The sequence below is a fragment of the Rhinichthys klamathensis genome, unplaced genomic scaffold, assembly GCF_029890125.1.
Source record: "Rhinichthys klamathensis goyatoka isolate OS25496 unplaced genomic scaffold, OSU_Roscu_1.1 h1tg000192l_1, whole genome shotgun sequence".
In the NCBI taxonomy this organism is placed as follows: domain Eukaryota; kingdom Metazoa; phylum Chordata; class Actinopteri; order Cypriniformes; family Leuciscidae; genus Rhinichthys; species Rhinichthys klamathensis.
In genome coordinates this window covers 2,153,920-2,176,236 of record NW_026606718.1, presented here as the reverse complement: position 1 = coordinate 2,176,236, position 22,317 = coordinate 2,153,920, and the positions used below count along the sequence as shown (strand labels likewise).

General features: G+C 39.4%; 1 protein-coding gene across 2 annotated transcripts; it reads right to left on the bottom strand.

The window, feature by feature from the left end:
• Nucleotides 1–4,385: 4,385 nt before the first annotated feature.
• p4ha3 (prolyl 4-hydroxylase, alpha polypeptide III) lies at nucleotides 4,386–21,185 on the bottom strand. 2 transcript variants are annotated; one of them, XM_056262441.1, is made up of 13 exons: nucleotides 20,981–21,185; nucleotides 20,382–20,536; nucleotides 20,023–20,246; nucleotides 19,259–19,402; nucleotides 18,273–18,324; nucleotides 17,941–18,104; nucleotides 13,156–13,332; nucleotides 12,199–12,263; nucleotides 11,848–12,007; nucleotides 11,549–11,611; nucleotides 11,295–11,363; nucleotides 7,424–7,520; nucleotides 4,386–4,508 (listed from the first exon to the last, which is right to left on the bottom strand). In XM_056262441.1, the coding sequence occupies exons 1-13, from the start codon at nucleotides 21,151–21,153 to the stop codon at nucleotides 4,438–4,440; spliced, it is 1,614 nt and encodes a 537-aa protein (XP_056118416.1). In that variant the 5' UTR covers nucleotides 21,154–21,185; the 3' UTR covers nucleotides 4,386–4,437. The 2 variants fall into 2 exon arrangements, with proteins under 2 accessions (XP_056118416.1, XP_056118417.1); XM_056262442.1 differs by lacking the exon at nucleotides 13,156–13,332 and having other exon boundaries at nucleotides 20,981–21,184.
• Nucleotides 21,186–22,317: the final 1,132 nt, after the last annotated feature.

Below are 22,317 nucleotides of genomic sequence, written 5' to 3'. Positions count from 1 at the left end.
GAGCATGTACAGGTTGAATAGGAGTGGCGCAAGAATTGAGCCTTGAGGGACTCCGCATGTCATGGATGTCCACTCAGACTTATGGTCTCCTATACTCACATAATAACCTCTCCCTTCTAAGTATGACCTGAACCATTTTAGGACTATCCCAGAAAGCCCCACCCAGTTTTCCAGCCTGTCAAGAAGTATGTCGTGATCGACAGTGTCAAATGCAGCACTGAGGTCGAGTAGTACCAGCACTGATAATTTGCCTTTATCAGTGTTTAGGCGAATATCATTTATTATCTTTATGAGCGCTGTCTCTGTGCTGTGATGCGATCTGAAACCAGATTGAAAATTGTCAAAGTATCCATTCGAGATTAAGAATTTGTTCAGCTGATTGAAGACAACTTTTTCAATGATCTTGCCTATGAAAGGAAGATTTGAGATCGGTCTATAGTTGCTTAATATGGTCTTATCCAGATTGCTCTTTTTCAGGAGGGGCTTGACAACTGCAGTTTTCAGGGAGTTTGGAAAATTCCCAGAGATAAGTGAGGCATTTACCACTTCTAGGAGATCTGCTTCTAAACAGTTTAACACACTTTTGAAGAAAGATGTGGGAAGTGCGTCAAGGGCGCAGGTTGATGTTTTAAGGTGCTGTACGGTTTCTTCTAAAATTTTGCCATCAATTTCATCAAAATCAGACATAGTAGCTGCTTTCTCAGGTTGTGGTCTGATCTGTCTGACCCCAGCGCAACTCAATGATGTGCTGATCACCTTTCTGATATTATTGATTTTCTCGGAGAAGAACAAAGCAAACTCCCTGCACTTGCTGTCTGAGAGCAATTCATTGGGAATCTGGCTTGGGGGGTTTGTCAGTCTCTCTACAGTAGCAAAAAGAGTGCGTGTGTTGTTTAAGTTGCTGTTTATAATATTTGATAAGAAAGTCTGTCTAGCTTTGCCTAGTTCCATATTGAAAGCATGGATGGTGTCTTTGTAGATGTTATAATGGACTACAAGTTGTGTCTTCCGCCACATGCGCTCTGCTTTTCTGCATTGTCTTTTCATATTTTGCACTGCTGTTGAGTTTCTCCAAGGTGCTTTTTGTCTACCACTCTTCCTGACTTTCACAGGAGGAATATCATCAATTACACTTTTAACTTTTGAGTTAAAAGAATCAAGGAGAAAATCAACAGAGTCAGCAGATAAGCTTGGTGTTGAAGATATAGCCTTCATAAATAGTACACTAGTGTTCTCATTTATGCATCTCTTCTTGACAGATACAGATCTAGCTTCAATGGCAGGAGAGATCAATATATCAAAGAAAATACAGAAATGATCAGACAGTGCTACATCCTTAATAACAATCGATGAGATGTTTTTACCCTTACTGATAAGTAAATCTAGAGTGTGTCCACGAATGTGTGTCGGTCCGTGTACATGCTGAATCAGGTCAAAAGTTTTTAAAACAGTTTTGATTTCTTTTGCCATATTGGTTTCTGTATTATCTATGTGGATGTTAAAATCTCCAGCAATAGCAAAACAGTCAAACTCTGAGGAAATTGTTGATAACAGTTCTGTAAAGTCCTCAGCAAAGGCTGAAGAGTATTTTGGAGGCCTGTAAAGAATAATAAGTAAAATGCGTGGAACGCCTTTTAACACAATACCCAGATATTCGAAAGACGGGTAATTACCAAATGATATTTGCTTACATTGATAGACATCCTTAAAAAGAGCAGCTACTCCTCCACCTCTCCTTACAGCTCTGCAGACACTCATGAAAGTAAAGTTAGGAGGAGATGTTTCATTGAGGACTGTTGCACTGCAGCTGTCTTCTAGCCAGGTTTCATTTAGAAACATAAAATCCAGGTTGTATGTGGTTATTAAGTCATTGACTAGAAGTGATTTATTTTTAAGTGAGCGGATGTTTAAAAGTGCTAACTTAACAGTCTTACTTTTTGTCCCCACAGCAGTCTTAGTTTGGCGTGTAATAGGCACCAGATTAGATGGGTTTGCTGTACGGCTTTTGAAGGCCTTAGACTTTCTATCATGTAATCGAACAGCAATAGAGGAAGATACAGGCACACTGGGTTCCCGCTTGTTATGTAAACATTTAAGAAAGTTACTGTTGTCATAGCGGAGACCCGACACATATCACTGAGAGCTGGTATCAGTTGTTTTTGGTTGACCTCGGGCCGCTGGAGGAGGGTGTGGGCCCTGGCGCTGTGGCAGAGGCCGAAGAGCTCTCACAGGAGGAGGGGGAGGGCGAGCTGGGCCCACAGGCTTTGGTGGATGTGGGGCCTGCCGTTTTTTGGTTGACATCTGGGGGCTTGCAGCAAAAGAGTGGGATAGTTTGGTTCCAGCAAACACCAGTTCTTCCATTTTCTCTGAGAAGCACAGAAGTGGAGATGCTGGAGATAGAGAAAATGTGTCTGGTGAGACGGGCTGTTGCTCTGGTGTTATCGGCTGTAATATGCTGTCCTGGTTTCCCTGGCTGTTTTCCAGAAAGTCGTCCTTGGGTGCTGAATCTTGGAGCAGTTCTAATATGTCACATTCTGTCTGTGGTGAGCGCTGTGGGCAGGGCTCAGCAGAGATTGTATCCGTGAGCAGAAGTTGTTGTGGCTGCATGGTGTTATCATTGTCCTTGTGTGACGTGTCAACCGCATGTCCATTCAGGTGCTGAAGTGAAGTCCTGTGGTCATTCATACTGTGTCCAGGTGTGTGTGTGCCATTCAGGTTGAGTGGTTTGGCACACACTGCAGAAGGATGATTGAGGGAGAAGCAGATATTGTCCTTTAGCAGTCTTGAACCAAGTTTGTTTGGGTGGAGCCCATCCTGTTGAAACAGTTGCCTCTGACTCCAGAAAAGATTGAAGTTGTCAATGAAGTTCACTCCTTTTAAATAGCAGTTTTTTTGGAGCCATGTATTAAGCCCAAGCAACCGTGAAAACCTGTTTGTTCCTCTTGCTGGTAGTGGTCCACTGATGAATGTTTGAACTTTCAGTCTTTTAAGTGTTTCAAAAAGTTCATTGAAATCTTTCTTAAGGAGTTCTGACTGCTCTTTATGAATATCATTTTTCCCCACATGAATGATGAGTCGATTTGCAGTCTTATGTTTCATCAGAATGTTCTCAAGTTCACTGTTTACATCAGAAGTTGTTGCTTGTGGAAGGCAGCATGTAGTTGTATCCCTGCTACTAATGTTTCTGATTATCGAGTCCCCCACTATCAGAGTCCTGGGCTCGGCTGCGCTCTGAGCTGAGTGCCGCTGTCTGCTCGACCTTGAGCGCCAGTTAGCAGTGTTAGCTACTGGCTGATTCAGTCTGTGTTCGATCACATTCATCACGTTTGGGGATTTCTCATTTACATTCATTAATACTTCAAATCTGTTCTCAAGATGTATAGGCGGTGGTAGGAGACCAGTGTTTGCAATCCTTGTCAGAGCCGTATCTGGGGTAGAGGATGCTACTGCGGCAATATGTGATACTCGTGACAATCTGATGTCTCGAGTGCCTTTGGGTCTCGCTCCCTGTGTGTGCCACCGATTTGTAAGTCGATCGGTTTGTTTCTCTACACTCAGTATGGCCTGTCGAGGAGTACTAGATGCATGGGACTCACCGGCTGTATGCTGAGGGCGTCCATGGCTGATCTCTGTTGTGTGTTCCGTCTGGTTCGGTGGTCCCACAAATAACTTTGTTTCAAGAACTACAATCCTTTGTAAAAGTCTCTGGCAGTTAATGCAGCAAGTAGATTCCAGAAGAGGCATTTTCTCTTATCCTTTATGAGTGTAGACTGTTGTGTTTTCTCTTCCCCGGAATGTAAGCTTTCAGTGGGAGGCTGGTCAAGTAAAAAGAATTCTGCTTTTTTATGTAGTAATCCAAGCGTTTGAGCACTGTACTGATTATCTGAAGTTAAAATTAGGTGATAAAAAGAGATAAAATATAAAAATATAAAAGCAATAGAGCAAAGCGCGGAGCAGTAAGCAAGAGCGTCCGAACAGTAGCAGAGCAGGAAGTAAAAATCTGTTTGGTACTTTTTATACTTTTTCGAAGTGTATTGTAATTAATTATATATAAAAAAATTGTATATATTGTTTGCTGTCAGAACAAAATAGGTGTTACCACAAACTACTCATCAAAACAAATCATCATCAGGTACCCATGTAAACATCTGTACTTTCCATTTTCAGTAAACATTCTGGTGTTTATCTTGGGATTCAGGAACAGGAGGTCAGCTTGCCCTTTGGGCTGCATGCCAAACCATTCCCTAACCCACACACAAACATTCACACACTGTTGAAATCTCTCTATGTCCTGTACACTTCAGACATCCATGTGCCTCTCTTCCCAATGCTCAAATCAGCTATAAAGGCAGGTGGTTTTAGCTCTCAAATGCTTTACCCCTTCATTGCTCCTTTAAGGGGGTTGACTCTTGTACTTTAAATGGTCTCATGCTTCCTTTACTCCTCAGGATTAAGGCTACAACGATGTCGGAACTCTTGTCCATACTCATGAACCCACTTATTGGCAACTGGAAAAGAAAAGACAAAAAATGCCTTTATATTGGTGGGTTCCTCACAGAAAGCTTATGGCTTTAAAGGGGTCATGAACTGGATTATTTTATAATGTTTCATGGGGTGCCCTTGTAATGTTAGTATGATTTTTACATTAAATTTGTCATAATTTAGAAATAAAAGGCATTTTTCCTACCCTGATTTTAGCCTTTGATTTGAACCCTCTGTTCGAAGAGGCGTGTCTGCTGTGAGACTTCAGTGTAAACGCCCACTGCTGTGATTGGCTGACATGTTTGCATATGAAATTGTTATGTGGATAGTAGGATGAACCCAATAGCAGACAGCAGATAACTCAAACAGGATTTATTAAAGACAAAAACAGAAAACAATACCCACGATGGGGCAAAACAAGACAGGATAGACTAGAGTAAGATTCAGACTAATAACTAAGACAGGAACGAACAAACAAACACTTCTTTGAACAGACTTCCAACAAGTAACTTACGGTTGATTGACACAAAGTAGGTCACTACATCAAACAATGAACCGGCACAGGACAGCAAATACACAGGGATTAAATAGGGGACACTAATGACTAGGACAGGTGAAACTGACTAGACAATAATGACGAGACGAGGATAACAAGGGGGCGGGGTTACGTAACGAGACAACACAAGCACATGGCCCAAGCAAAAGGCCATGAGCTTGTACACAAAACACGGATCTGTCATGATTCTGCCACAAGACCAGAGAAATCAAAAGACATTATGGCAGAATCATGACAGAAATAGCTAGCATTACATGTGGAAATCTCTCGAATACTTTTACTACGTTTTTACTATTACAGATATCGAGATTAACGAATCGTGAAAAGTTTTTAAAGTATTTCCATCACATGAAAGGTTGCAGTGATGAGCATTGAGCAGATGACAGTCTGTTGATCGCGTGAATGAAAACATCTTATCATTGCAACGCAATTTCTGCATCTCACGAATGCTTTCACCAAATAACAATGCAAGCATGATGTAAATACAGTAAGAGCTTCGTTGTGCAGTGTAACAGCGTCATTGATTTCATAACGAGTTTTGGCAAGTGTCCAGATAAACTCGCGTTGTGTGATTGACAGCTTGAGCGATTGGAAAGGGATCGTTCTTTGATCGCTTTCTGTATAATCACAGTTTGAATACGATTATTTTCATCCTACTAACATAAACGATGTGAAGTTGATCTTTTGGTCACTGGCTTGATTTACTGATGCATAAACAGTATTTTGAGAGAAAGATTATCTGTCTGAACTTGATTAGCCTACACATCAGTGAGAAACATGGCGGAATACCACAAAGGTATTTAGCAGTGATATTGTCAGGCTTTTCTATTTACAGCTAAGTAAGATAATTGCCTGCACAGTATATTATGGTATTACAATATATTAGGGGTGGGAATCTCTAGGCACCTCACGATTCGATTCGATTACGATTCAGAGGGCTGCGATTCGATGCTAAATCGATTATCAGAATCTTTTTTGTGTGTGTGTGTGACTATAAATACTTTGCTTTAAAAGTACAAAGTAATGACCCATAAAGAATTAACGTACAATATATTTTATTAACATTGCAAAGAACCAACAGGAAAATACATGTGTGTCTGAACTAGCAGCAGCATATTTGTAGTAAATTAATAATATAACAACGACCGGTAACGTTACAGCCGAGTGTTTTTCCTCCTCTGGCTGGAAACGTGTCATTTGGCTTCATGTGTCTTGTTTCCGAAATATTTTAGTTTTACTCTACAAAGCTTACAACTAGTGTGGCTCTTGTCCAGCTCCTTTCCCCCTTCAACTTCAGAAGCCAAAATATTTCCACACGTCAGCTTTTAACGAGGAGGGTGTTTGGATTTGGCGCTCAGCCATCGCGTCCGCGTCTGTTATGTGCACGCCACAGACGGTCCGGCCACTGCACTTCCGCGCTTCAGAGTTCCGTCTTTCGCGTTCCGTCAATAGGCTATTACGTTATTATAAATATATATCTAAAAAAAAATTTTTTTTTTTGAAAATCGATTTTTGACAATTGTGAATCGATTCAGAATCGTCCACGTCCGCATCGCGATGCATCTAAGAATCGATTTTTTCCCCCACCCCTACAATATATGGTATTACATTATAACAATGTAATATCTAACGATATGCAGTGGCTTCATAAATTGATTAAAAACATGAAAAAGCAAAGCACACCTGATGCACATTTATTTGTTCTTCATTTTCTAGAACTAGAGTTTAAGAACCTTGCTGTATTTTTGTGTAATTAATTAAAAGAATGTAAACCACCATCTTACTCTGACGAAAGTGACTTGAACGTGCCTGCCGTCGTAAACAACTTCCCTATGACATCACAAGTCTCCACTTTTGAGATCCTGTCATTTTCTGTCCATGGTTTCAACTTTCAATAAAAGCAGTTTTTGGAATAATGAGGTTTTGAGTTTTGAAACTTCCAGGGTATTTTTTTAGTATAACGAACTCTTAACTGTCAAAAGATCAAGTAAAATTTAATTCTCAGTTCATGACCCCTTTAAAAGCCTTGAAATATAGCACACGTAAGGACATCTTTGATGTTTTTTTTTAAGCTTAACAGGTGAGTAAATAAGTAAATAACCCAAAAAAGCTCCATTAACCATTCCCAATTCATTGAAGGTTCACATTTTTCCTTACACTTTTTTAAATATTATTTTACAGAGTTATTATCTACTGTTGGAGCATTCCTGTAGATCAAACAGTAGTGTGTGGTGCCAGCAAGTCATTGGTTCAATTACCAGGGAATGAATTAATCAAATGTATACCTTGAATGCAATCTAAATTGCTTTGGTTATGATTGTCTGTCAAATGAATGTCCTTTCATTATGTTGGTAAACAAGACACCATGTGATACAACAATCATACCCCATTTATCGCCAACAATGACAGGGCAGCCAGCATGAAGAGTGTCACCATTTCCTTGACCATTTCTATGAAGATTCCACCAGAAGAGAGCCCCATTCTAGAAACCAAACATAAAAAAGAAAATGTTTAGAAAAACCGTACTCGGTTACTAACGTAACCTCGGTTCCATGAAAGATAAGGGAATGAGTATTGCGTAGCTATACGCTATGGGAAAACTCCTTTTCTTGAGAAGCCTTTATTTTAAAACGCAGTGCAGGCTGTCTAAGCGCGCTGATTGGCTGGGCTGCGGCAACTGCACGAACCTATGGCGAAGCAGCGAGGACGCGCAAACCTATCAGGGCGCTTCCCGCCAACGCACGCGCCAAAGCGCGCCAGAATGGGCGTGGCTGCTGACTATATAAGCGGAACATTTCGCCATAGGAATCAGGTTAAATCGACTGAAGTGACAGCACCTGGACGTACAGCGTAATAGCACGGCCGGCTACGCAATACTCGTTCCCTTATCTCTCAGGGAACCGAGGTTACATTAGTAACCGAGTACATTCCCTTTCGAGAACGGTTCACTCATATTGCGTAGCTATACTTGTTTTAATATTTATTTTAAAATGCCGTGCTATTAGCTGATGACTTCGCGCTGACTACCGCCTGGAGCTGAGAAGCCCGAGACTTATAGTAGAACTAAAGCCAGAATCCAACGGGGACCGGATGAATCAGGGCCCTCAAAGGGATATGTAGAGACTTGGGCCAAAAGGGGCCAAGACCTCCTATATAGAAAGGACTCGTGCCTGCAGGGCCAGCACTTCCAAGTTGTAAAATCATACAAATGTGCATGGCGAAAACCAGCCGGCCGCCACACAAATGTCCTCAATTGATACCCCACTGGACCATGCCCATGAAGAGGCCATGCCCCTAGTGGAATGAGCCCTGACGACTATGGGGCATTGAAGGCCCATTGAAGCGTAGGCTAAAGAGATAGAATCTACTATCCATCGTGATAACCTCTGCTTCGTGACCGGGGACCCTTTGGTGAGGCCACCGAAGCATACAAAGAGCTGTTCCGACAGCCTGAACGAGGCAGAACGCTCTAAATAGACACTGAGAGCCCTGACAGGGCAGAGTAGATTCAAGTCTCTATTGTTTTCCGACGGGGGAAGAGGCGATAGTGAAATTACCTGGGCTCTGAACGGAGTCACCTTGGGAAGCGTTCATGGAGAGCGCTTGTAAATCACCTACTCGCTTGACAGATTCTAGGGCTAGCAGTAGTACGGTCTTGTGTGAAAGTGGCTTTAAGTCAGCCAACTGAAGTGGCTCGAAAGGGGGTCCCTTAAGAGCCCTGAGGACCGTAGATAGGTCCCAGGCCAGGATAGAGGGAGGTCGAGGCCTCCTGGCCCCTTTGAGGAAGCGTACAATCAGGTCGCTTTTTCCTAGAGATTGGCCGGCCACAGGAGCACAAAACACTTTGAGCATGGAGGGGGTCCAGCAGCTCTTGGAGAAAGAAAAGTACCAGTGGTACTTCACACGAATATGGCTCTAGGTTCCGAGCTGAGCACCAGCCGGTCAACTCTGACCACTTGAGGGCATAGAGACGTCTTGTAGACAGGAACGTCCTTGGATACCCGTTGAAGGGCCTTACATCGAGGGGCCAAAAGTCGGGATGGGGGTGCCAGACTGTCCTGTTCGCCTGCATGAGGAGGTCCTTCCTCAGCAGAATAGGCCAGGGAGCTGTCTCTAGCAGCTGCATCAACTCGGGGAACCATATCTGGGTCCACCAGAGAGGGGCTATTAAAAGGACTGCACACTTGCTCTTCCTGATGCGTTTGATGACCTGAGGGAGCATCGTGACCGGAGGGAATGCATTAAGAGGGCGGCTGGGCCATTCGTGGGCCAGCACATCCCTGTTCTTCGAAAAGAATATTGGGCAGTGAGAGTTGTCTTCTGAGGTGAAGAGGTCGACCTCTGCCCTCCCGAAGACACTCCAGATCAAAAGAACCATCTGAGGGTGGAGAGACCATTCCACGGAGGGAGCGTTGTCTCAAGATAGCATATCTGCACCCTGGTTCAGTATGCCCGGTACAGATTGGCATGAACCCATAAGAGGAGCTGTTTGGTCATGGTGTACAGGTTGTATGACCTGAGACCGCCCTGGCGATTTATATATGACACCAATGCCATGTTGTCCGTCCGGACCAAGACATGGTGCCCTGCCATGTAGGCGCTTCTCCGAGCTCGACCAGAGGCCGGAGGCAGGCCTGCCCTCGTACAGAGCCCCCCAACCTAAGTTGGAGGCGTCTGTTGAAATCATCTTCTTCCTTGAGACCAGACCCATGCTTACACCAGACTAGTACCAGCTGGTGTCTTCCCAAGGGGCCAGGGCTTTGATACAGCCGTGGATTACCCTGATACGTAGGTGGCCGTGCCGCCATGAATGAGCCGGGACTTGGGGTTTCAGCCAGTGCTGAAGGGGGCGCATACTCAGTAGGCCTAGCTGGAATACTGAGGCCATAAGGCCCAGTGCCCTTTGAAACGTTCTGAGGGGCGTGAAGGAGCCCGCTGTGAACGAAGCAGCTAGCTGTTGAATAGAGAGAGCGCGGTCTGTCGTGAGCCAAGCTCTCATTTGAACAGAGTCAATAACTGTTCCCAGGTACGTTATATGCTGGCTGGGAGACAATACACTCTTGGAGGAGTTTATCCTGAGCCCAAGGCGTTCTAGATGGCCGAGGAGCCAGATTTTTTGAGTCTGTAACTCTGCCTCTGACTGGGCCAGAATGAGCCAGTCGTCGAGGTAGTTCAGAATGCGCATTTCACTCAGGGGGGAGAGAGCTGCATCCATGCATTTCGTAAACAGTCAGTGCAATGCAGGGAGACCCCGCATGAAACATAGACCGGGTGCGGCATTTGAAACAACGCCGTTTGCTCTTTTTGTGAATGAGCTTTTTCAAAAAGGATACTCTGCCGGATGGCCGCAGGGAAACGGCGAACAGCGTTGACGGTGTAGAGTTCAGGAAACGCTGAGCAGGAGGCCGCCGGTTGATGAGCTGCTATTGCAGATCACTGCGTTCCGCTGCTGGGCTGTTCAACGGCGAGAGGCTTCTTTGTCCAGAGAAATCAGCGAAGAGATGCGTCGTTCGTTGAAGAAGATTAAATCTGATTCTTATGGCGAAATGGGCCGCTTATATAGTCAGCAGCCACGTCCATTCTGGCGCACGCTTTCTGATAGGTTCGCTCGTCCTTGCTGCTTCGCCATAGGTTCGTGCAGTTGCCGCAGCCCAGTCAATCAGCGCTCTTAGACAGCCTGCACTGTGCTCGCTGTGAAGCTGCACTGCGTTTTAAAATAAAGTCTTCAATATTCTAGAGAAAAGGAGTTTTCCCATAGCGTATAGCTACGCAATACGAGTGATCCTTTCTCGAAAGGGAAACACTCCTTACAGAGAATAAAGAAAACTCCTAATATAATTATATTATGTTTATTTAGTCTAAAACCTTCTTTGATTGTGTACACAACAGCCAAAAATCCTGGATTATGAACCTTGATTAATGTATATTCCTTTTTTTCTTTTGCGAGAGGTTGTGCAGAGATGACATCCCCTTATTGGGTGGTGAAAACCTGAGTGCCTTGAGGTGAAAGTGCAAATTTCTAGATAGCTATCTCTCAGGTTTCACCAACAGTTCATTTATTGAAACAACACTGACTCCCAAACCCAAAGCTTTTGTTGTAACAGGATATCCAACGAAATGTCTGACCTCAATAGAAAACAATCTGTTAACTTATTACAGAATTGTAGGGCATATCATTCTGAAAGCTGTGCAGAGTGAAGTCTGGTTGTCTTCTGTCTTTAGTGAATCTGTGAGAATGATATATGGAATTCTGTACCTCCACTACAGGAACACTGAAGTTAGCGTAAATGAAGGCTGTGAATCCTCCTGCTTCCACAGAGCTCAACTAAAAAAAGAAAAAATCATTATGTTGTAAAGTGGTTTACTCAAATCGTATTTTATTAATTTTGGTTACTGCTAAATGCTTACAAAACGCATTTATTTACTTCCTCACTCAAAACTACATTGGGTAGATATTGTCTTTTAATTAAGAAAGAAAGCAAGCAAGAGCTGAACTATTTATTGACTTACATATATCATGAATGTAGCCACTCGATTTCCAGTTTTTAGCCTGTACAATGGACTCGAGTCAGACTGCCAATACAAATAAAAATAAAACGATTTTAAACATTCTTCTGCTGTAAAAAGTCACAGTATACACAATGGGTATGCATCATGGCTGATAATGTATATGCAAGATACATTATCAGTAGGAAATCTCTCTATTGGAAAGTATATATTTATTATACATCTGAATTGTTGTAAATGTGTTTCCTTAAATGTGTGTGAATGTTTGGGACATTTCTGAATGAAAGAAAATTGTTACTCACTGTCGCATGGTCAAAATGAGGTTCATAGTGTCCTCCAATGCCATAATTTACCACTTGGAGATATTCAGCATAAGGAGGCTGCACATTCAACCCAGTGACCATAGTGATGCGTCGATCCACCTTGCCCACAATCTCATGGACCGACTCTTTAAGCCATGCACTGAAAGATCATTGACAAAAATTCTAATGTGAGAGCCACTTCACACAGAAAGAAAAAAGGGGGATATTATTGGAAATTGGACTAATTATTACCATTGAGATATGTTGGTTTTGAATGTTGTAGGAGTACACTAGCATAAAGATGATATAACTTGGATTTCATTGGGTCTTTAAACAAAAAATGACTTGTACCTCTTGCTGATCCGATATTCTGCAGTGGCCTGATTTAATCCTGATGCCACCACTGATCTTCTAAGCTGAAGGAAAACATGAACATTCACATTTAAATATTTTTTATAAATGTTAGTCACTGTGAAGAATAAAGTACACATTTGAAAGGAGAAACAGTAAGAGAACTAGAAAAAGTAGAAATATATAAGATAAGAAAAAAATTATTGCAGTTTCTTTTATGTGGGAATTCCAGGAAGGAACAAAATTACTTAACTACTGGCAGGGACAAAGAAAGAAAGAAAGAAAGAGAAAAAAAAAGCAATGACGGAAACACGTGATTTAATGCTCAGTCTGCCCCTGCAAAAACACTCTGGGTGGAATAACTGACGAGCTGTGAGCACAGTTGATTCCGACCGCATGACTTATTCATGTAATGTGCTATTCATCTTCTTTCCAGCTCAGTTCGAAGCTGGCTTAATTTGTATGGTTAAATATGTCTGGAAAAGGAGGGAAAACTAGCACACAAAATGTTGTCTCTCTTTAGAAAATGGCTTTATACAGACTCTTTGTCTCTCCGTGTTGAGCCAGTCAGTAACTGCTATGCCGTAAGATGAAAAGTGACTGATTTTACTGGTGACTGAGACAAATTATTTAAAAAATGAAAGCAGCACAACCTCAGCTGAGAACTGGCAACAAATGAGAGCTGAAGTCTCTGCCAACATTTTTCCCTCAATCCAAAAATGGTCCAAGTAACATAAAGGACTCAATTACATCCAATTCTCAAAAAAAAAAAAACCTTTCTCAGTTATTTGGAGAGTTTTGGTCCAAATTCACTCACTCTTGCATGTGCATCATATCAAAGGCAGCATGGGTCATTCATTCATTTACAATGAATTACTCTCACATCTTAGATTTACTTATTGCATACCCAATTCTGTATGTTTCCACATTACGACTTAATGCAAACAGTACACTCACCCCTGGCATTGCATATTCTCTGATGCTTTTAGCTTCAGGTCGAGTGACAAAACCATGGAAGAGCACAACATAAGGGTGCAGGCTGATTAGCTCTCTTTTAATTGGTTGCAGAAGTAAACCAGGGTTGCCATTGGTGAAATAGTCACAGAACAACCTGGGGTTCTCAAAATGTTTTGGCTGTAAAAAGAAAGTGTGTTATTATTTCTAAGGCTCTGAAACATAAATATTCCTAACAGGCTTCAAATAATTTAAGTTATGACTAGCAACAAGAATGAGTTTAACTGATAAACATAAACACAGGTATTTAAATTAAGTTAACATAACTAATTAACTCTAACCATCACTCAAGTGATGTCATTATGAATGCAATAAAACTAATATTACTGTGTTAAAAGGACATTTATCTATGCAATGGTCCCCAAACTGGGGTACGTGAGGTGACAGAGGGGGTACGCAACCAAAATCCTGAGTTTTGCCATTCATTCAATTCTGCCCCACTTTAAAATAACATTAAAACCAAGCATGCATTTCTAACAGGCAAAATGCTGCCTCTAATGTAAAAACAGCAAAATGGTAGTGCGGTAAAAGTCAAATACATCACATCCAATCAAATTAAATCATCGTTTGCAGTCAAATCTGTCTACATCCACACAAGCACTGTGCATATGATATGTTGCGTGCGTAGTATGCTGCCCTTGCAAATCGCGCTACATTAATGCCGTTCTCGATAATGTACCTTTGTAAAAATGGGGTTTTAGCACTTTTAGCATAGAGATCGATTTAAGACTCAAACTATCTTCGATACAAAAACATACCCTTTGTGAGTTATTGTTTTTAATGTTGATAATGTATTTTATGAGCAAAAGAAAGCAATTTTTCCCAAATGTCCACACGGTTGCATATGTGACATTTATTTTATACAACAGTTCAACAAACAAAAAGGTAATATTAAGTGATGTAAATTTTTAAACAGTATTTGAGTATTGTTTTCTCTATTTTGAAACTAAATAACAGTTTCAACGAAAGCCACAGTAGAACTGTTGTGTGTCTCCAAGCAACACATAGTGATGTTTCATTAGTGAAAGAATCTGCAGCTTTGAAAGAATCGGGAGAGTCACTGATTCAATTACCCATTCATAAATACAGTCATTAAAAACATTATCTCATAACATTAGCCTATTTGTGCCATTGTAATTGAATTCATGCCACCTCTGAGCAGGATTAAACAGTGTGTAAATGATGTAGCTTGTACCACTACATTGCAGTGCAGACAATTGTTGTTGTTTTTAATACTGATTCCATTTAATTGAAATTATTGATTTAGTTTATTGCTTTATTTATTATATTAATAATAAAATTAATGGAATTTTAGGGATTCTACATAAAACATGGCATACTGTACATTTAATTGGGTTAGATAAACTTTGACTTTATAAAGCTAAAAAAAAAACCACCTAAAAATAAATTAAAAAATATTGTCACTTGTCGGTGCCGACAGCCTCGTGGGCAAGTGTGCCAATATGTAGTACCGTTGTGCTTCGGGCGACCCGAGTTCGAGTCCCAGCTCGTGGACCTTTCCCGATCCCATCCTCCCTCTCTCTTTCCCGTCTAGCTTCTGTCCTATCCAAATAAAAGGCAAAAACGCCAAAAAATATATATATATTGTCACTTAATGTAAAGGATATTAGATGTCTTAGGGCTACTCTGAAAAGTTTTGGAGCTGATCTAGGCAATGTGTCATTTTTTTATAAAACACTGCATAACGTTAGGTAAGTATAAATATAAATTTAAATTGTTTTGAAAGGCAAATGTTTAATTTCTATGCCATTTGTAACGCGCTGCTTCAGGAAGAAGGAGAAGGATAGCTCACAACTGAAGATATTACGTGCGGAGGCCAGACAGACTCACGGAGGCGATATGCATCTCAACTCGTGCTTTATTCCACATCGAACTCGTGCAGCATAACTATCTGTCGCACGTCCTTCCGTCCACATCGTTACTTAACAAGCAAAAGTAAAATAATATAAAAGTCGGCATCAAACAGAAATTAGAATTACACACATGGGGTGTTCGAGGCACACGGCATATAGCACATACAATACCAAATAATGTCGACTCTTCAACAGGAGCGCGCAGCTCTTAAAGGGGCCACACCCTACCTTCACTCGTCACAAATTCTTAAAGGGGTCACACCATATTTCCACTCGTTACACATTAATGGCACCAATGGCACCACTTGTCTTTTTTTTTGTAATTCTCATAGTCATGGTTTCCTGGTTTATCATGTGATTCCCTTATCCCGTCCATAGACATAATAAATACATAGACGCCCTATTGGCCGCTGGAGCGTACGTCAACGGCGCCGCCATGTTGGGGAGGGCAACTTTCCCATACCTCTCATACCGGGAATTGATAAAAATGCATGTTTTGTGCGCTGTTTGGGGCTGTACACATCGCCACACAATTGAAAACAGCTTTCGAGGAATTACCTTTCACAAGCAAGACTGAACGTTTGTTTTTGGTTGTATTTGGTCATGATTTAATTAGTAATAGTAACGTTCAGAGGATACATTTAAAAATACTACTGTTATTGTGTCACGAAATGTAGTTTAAATAGTTTTTCAGTCGACAATGTAGTTGTTTAAAGCTCAAATATGTGATTTGTTTATAAAGATAGCGCCCATTTAAAAATTTTATCTGACGTTTTCGGAGTTGTAAGATGCGCTCAGCGCTCGTCTACCCCGCCTGGAACAGCCGTACCTCGGCCAGTGCTTCTGAAGTGTTGCCGCTGACTCGGATGTCTTTAGTCTAGTGGTTAAACATGAGATATAATTCGTCTTGTGTATATCTAACGGGCGATCTTTGGTCTCATTAATCTATAAATGGTTCCCTGGTAAATCGTTTTGGTTGAGGGCAAAGTGAAGTTTCATAACTTTATATTTAGGCTATTTTAACGTTGTATCCTGCTGTATGTTTGACTGAAGCTACTTCTGTTATACTGATCAATAAAACTGAAATTTAACAAAAATAGTTAAATATTAAAGTCACTATTTAACTTATTTTTTATTGTGTATATTCTGTAATTGATATTTCTTATTCTATTGCTATTATTATAGTATTATTAATAAACTATGCTATTATCAATATTTTTATGATTGTATTATTGTACTTATGATATTATATAATTATACTAATCATTACTATTTTATTTGCTGTATACTATTTGTTTATTTTATTGACTAAACTATTTACTATTACTTCTCACTTTATGTTATACTTACTATTTGCATTGCACTGTAGTTGTACCGGAACGTATTATTATAAAGGATCCATCAGTTATCTTTGTTATTGCTAAAATCTGGTCAATCACAGAAAATGCTTTTTCCACAATAAGAAAACTTAAATTATATCTCAGTATGGGGGTCTTCACCATTCTTATCCAAGAATAAAAAGCCAGATACATGACAAGCCTGAGCTTAATTGACCATTCTTTATTAAAAAAAATATTTTACAAGTCTAACTATCGAGATTTTAAATAACTAGAGATGGAACTTTTTGTACACCACATACAAACCACTGAAATCGGTTGATAAATGTAAAAACAGTTTGTTTTTATCCAGAAGAAACGCAGCTCCCCCGTTTACTTACATTTGTTCACAGCGCAGTCTTGCCCTCCGCAAAATGGCGGACCCGTTGACGTATCGCAGCAACGTTCCAAAGCGGCCAATAGGGCGTCTATGTATTTATTATGTCTATGATCCCGTCATATGATCTTGTCATGAACTTCCTCTGTTCATGTGTCATGTTCTCATTGGTTCATTGTTCATTGTTTTCAGGGGTTTCTTGTTAAACCATTAGTCTGTGTATAAATAGCCCTCATTTTTCCATTGTCTCTTGTTGAGTATTGTAAGTGTAACTGCTGTTGGTGAGTTGTGTTTAAGTTTAAGAAGTCGAGTCTTTGTTTAGTTGGCATTTTGTTCATGTTTGGATTTAAATAAAACTGCACTTGGGTTCGTCTACACTAGCCTCCAGTGGATCTGTTACATGACGGGATAAGAGAATCATATGATAAACCAGGAAACCATGACTATGAGAATTACAAAATAAAAGACAAGGAAACAAGAACATGAACAAAACTAAACGTGACAACAACACTATAACATATTTAAACAAAATTCAGAGACTGCCCTGCCTTCCATTGGTATGACAGACAAGTACCAAACTGACACCATTGGTTGAGTCAATGTGTTATTGTCCAGCCGAGTTAGGTAGCCAAAACAAACAGATTGAAGCTTCATTTGGTGTCTCTAGTGGCGCAGAAATAACACACTTAAAATTTAAAGCAGGTCATTGTTTCACGTGACCTCCTCCAGGCTCCAAAACTGAAATAATTAATTTTGTTACATTGCTGTGTAATTTTCTCCAGGCAGCTCCATGAGGAATTCTACCAAGATCCACACAAGATTTGCCAAAGCTCTTATTTTGCCTTTGGCTGCTTTTTGTATTTTCTCTTTTTTTATGATAGGAAGTATTAAATAGTCATATGGATGCCATATTATAATAGCCTAATGGAAGTTTACTCCATTTAGAAACTGTAATCATCAATTGAAATTAATTATGAGGTGCAATGTGTGAACACTTTCCCTTTTCTAACTTATGTGCTAACATTTTACATTTGTGTTGCTTATAATATTTCCAACAATAGATTGGAATAAAAAGATAAAGCCTCCGATGAACACTACACTGTCTCGATCACAATTTGTGTAGCATAGTGAGGAATGATACCTGAGATCCTTTTGTTTGGCAGAGCTTCTCATAGACATTCCTGGTTCTCAGATAAGTGGTGTCAGCCCTTTTCAAAGCCAAGCGTTGGTTAGTAACAGGCGGACTTTCATCAAGGAGCTTCTCATACTTCTCCACATTGAGACATACCCTTCTGTTCATAGGATCTTGAAGACAAGATTGAAATTTCATTGTGATGAAATATGATAGTTGTTCCATATAGATTAAATTTTAAAGTAATTCTTATTTATGAATTAAAAATAAATGTAACTGTTTTGGCCAAGTTTTCTCTCACTGTCTCACTTATTGGCAGGTAGTAGACTGCAGAGGTTTACCATGAAGCAATAGTTCCCGAGAGAGACTGAGGGCGTAGGATATGTTTCCAGTCTAAAAAAAAGGTATTTCATATAATTTATTATCTATATAGTATCTATATATTTCATATATAGATAGTATACTTCTATCATTATATATATAATGAATGAAGTATACTGACACACAAACACACACACACACATATTTGTGTGTGTGTGTGTGTGTGTACAACATGATCAAGTATTAGAAAGCCTATTACATACATTATGTATAACACAATTAAGTATTACCTATGTCTAATTCTATTCAGCTTATGTTCTATTCAGTTTCCCCTAATCAATTAAAACTAATTAGTAGATATGTGAAAAACCACATTTCAAAACTACTGTTCGCATAAAGCGAACCACAAAAGATACAGAACCACCAAAGATGAGACAAAGAAAGGCAAACTAAACAAAATACATTTAAAACTAAGAAAACACCATTGTGATTTGAGGGGAGTTTTAATGAATATTTTGAATCAGATTTTCTTTTTATATTTACCATTTTAATTTCAGTTAAAGTTTTAGTAATTTTGTAGTGCGCTTTTGTCATTTTTAGTAGTTTTTAAAATTTGTCTACATAGTTTGTATTATTATTTTTATTTGAGTTATTTTATTACATCAAGTTAAAGGTTAAGTTTTTTTTAATTTTTGTAGTATTTTAAAAAACAAAAATGTTTTTTTAGTTTTTTTGTTAAAAATGTGATTTTAGTGTTTAACCCTGTCGCTATGTCAACATTTATTTATTTATTTTTTTGTGCCTGAATAGGTGTTTTTTCACTGTTATCTTTGGTATGATACACTATGAAATGTTGGCCACATGCATGTCTGAATACCAAATGTGATCTGAAAAAATGTGTTGGACCCCGTATCGGATTAGATCAGATCACACAAGATTGATCTTAATACCAGGTGTAAACAGGGTCTTAGTTAAATTCATATTTATTTTGTAAGAGGTACCATACCTTGAAATGAGAGAAAGCTAAATGGTCAAGGGCATCTTCAAGTGTGCCTTCATTTTCTGGACTCCATTCTGTTCCTCGAAAGAGACGAACTGCCTCCTCAAACCACTGCACGGAATGGTAGTAATCTTCCAAATCATAGGCCACCTACGAACATAAAGCTCTCACAGTTGTAACATAACACAAATACGACATGAGGGGGGAAAAAGCAAAAAAGATGATGACATCCCACATGTCTGACACTTGGGCTCAGAACACTTCTTACACAACAGTTAAAAAAAGGATTTCAGTCAAAAACCATTTAGTCACTAGTTATTTAATGTGTTCCTTTAGAAATTTTAAAATAAGTTGGTAATCTTTGGCAACATAGCAAGTTTCACTTGGTAGTTGTATGGATGTTGGTAAAGAGAACAGATGGTGCTTATTACAAGACACAAAAAAACAAGAGCTTTTCTTTATGCACAAAGAAAGAAGAGTAAACCACTTGGTAGTTGTTATTCACCACAAAAGAGGCACCAGTTACTAAGCAAATTGAGAAATATGGAATCTACATCAGGAAGTGTGCTCAAGCGGGAACACATTCTGAACACATTTTTTCCAGAGGCTTTCCCAGAGATTCACAATACATTCCAAACATTGACAGCGTGGGCAGTCGACCCCTCTTAGAGTTAAGCTTGTGGCAAATAAGGAATTATTTGCTATGTTTTGCAGACATATTTTAAAGCAGACTGAAAATAATAGATTTTAGCATAATTTTTTTGTTTTACCTTTCCAAGAAGGAAACAATCATCCCCAGAGAGTGTATCAGACACAGGGGGTTTGTAAATGTCAACAGCATTTCCATTTGTGATTTGCTGGAAGTGACCTTGCACAAGTCCCTCCACACGTAGATCATACACATCCTGAAGTCTCATCAGCCCCTGCGCTGCCCCCTGAAGGTCCTCCAGCTTGGGTAAGCTGACTTCCATCTTCCTGTAGCCCTCCCTAAGAGCTTAAGGAAAGTGAATGGGAGTTGTGAAGGGTTAGAGTTAAGTGGGACAAGCAAGCCAAAAGTAAAAAAATAATAATTAAGCTTTAGATCAAGGCTTTCCTTAAATGTGTCTGTGTGTGAAGGTCAGCATATTACCTTTGATATTCTCTTCAGCTTCATTTGTATAGACTGCATTCAACCATTCAGACTGAAGTCTTTTGATCAGTTTGAATGCAACAATTGGATTAGCTATGGTAGCTGATGGCTCATTGTACACGCCACTGTGCAATGATGTGACTCTTGAAAAGAACCTAAAAAAGAATGGTTAATATTTCATTCAAAGGTTAAGCGTTAACATCATATTTTGTTAAAAATAAAAAAAATAAAAAAAATAAAAATTGAATAAAAAACTCTATTTTTTCAGTTTTAGTGTTGGTGTTGCCAACACTAAACATGGTTGCCATGTTTTAAAAAGGAAAAAAAAAACATTATACGGAAATGCTTTTACATCTTTTGTCGTTTTAATTTTTATAGGCTATTGAAATTAGAAAACCAAAATGACAATATCGATCTGAAAGATTAGTTACCATATTAGCTACCACACAAAATGTCATTTATAAAATGTGCCACAGTGACCACAGTTTCAGACAAAAGTTCATAAGTTATGTGACCATCTTGTTTTGGCTATAGATAGCTTAATAAACTACTTACTTTAATACATTCATAAATGATCAAATAGGCTAGTTTACTCTTACCTTTTAATATCGTCAAGTCTTTGTATTTCCAGTTCTATGTATAATCTTAAATGATCGATTAGTTGTTTTTCTGCGAAAACAGCTTGATTCACGCTCATCATCGAAGTAAACATTTCACAGAATGATATATTAAGTACGTATAAAAATATAAAGAGGCTAAAGTACGAAGACATCTTATAAGAGATTATAAGAAGTTTAAGTGGTCTTATAGTAACGCGTTGGCTTATTACGCGTTGTTATTCCACAGCTTTTAATTCCTCTTCATAGCTCACCATGTTCTCACGCAGGAGATGGAAAAAACGCACACGGCCCACGATGAGCTGAGCCATCATCATATTGTGTGTGAGAGAGAGAGAGAGAGAGAGAGAGAGAGAGAGAGAGAGAGAGAGAGAGAGAGAGAGAGAGAGAGAGAGAGAGAGAGAGAGAGAGAGAGAGAGAGAGAGAGAGAGAGAGAGAGAGAGAGAGAGAGAGAGAGAGAGAGAGAGAGAGAGAGAGAGAGAGAGAGGTAGGTAGGCTGGCTGGCTGGCTGGCTGGCTGGCTGGCTGGGAGGGGGTTGAATAATACCACAGGTAGGATATTCTTTTTAAAATATTTCTTTCATCTCTCTAAATATATTAGAGATAAGGTAGACATTTTTTGTTGTCGCTATGGACTAAGTTGAAGTAGGCCTATTCACGGTGAAGCGTACACTGCGATGTAAGTTAGTTAACGACGTTACCTGAGAGAAAGCTGATTTCATTTCATCAGTAAGAAGAAAGGTGTTTTAAAGCTTGTTTTGCAGAACACCACAACCACCCGGCACATGACCAACCTTCAATCTGAAATATGGTTGAAATAATGTCATTAATTGTAGATGACTAATAACATTAATTAATAGCCTACTTTGTGTCCTGCCAATATCTATTGGTTAGAAGAGTTTTGATGTGTTAATATAGCCTATCGTTATTAATCTGCATTCTGTGTTAACTAGTAACTAAACTATTTGATTACAATGTCACATGTCTATCCATTTTCAGTCACAAGATGGTGCCATTGGCTGTTCTATCTGTTAGTAAGAAAAGAGAGAGACTGTGATTTAAAATACTAGGCCTGTGTTTAACATGGAAAATAAATGCACATTGACTGTGGTAACTCAGCTTTGCAATAAAGGTTATAAATCCAGTTTGATGTTCTAGTTTTATTGTTTATGCTACAAACTTACATGCCACAAACATTATGCACTAAATTATATATATGATATATATATATATATATATATATATATATATATATAATTTTTTATTTTTACATTCAGATACAAAATATTGAGATTTCATTGATTTCAAAAAGCACATATT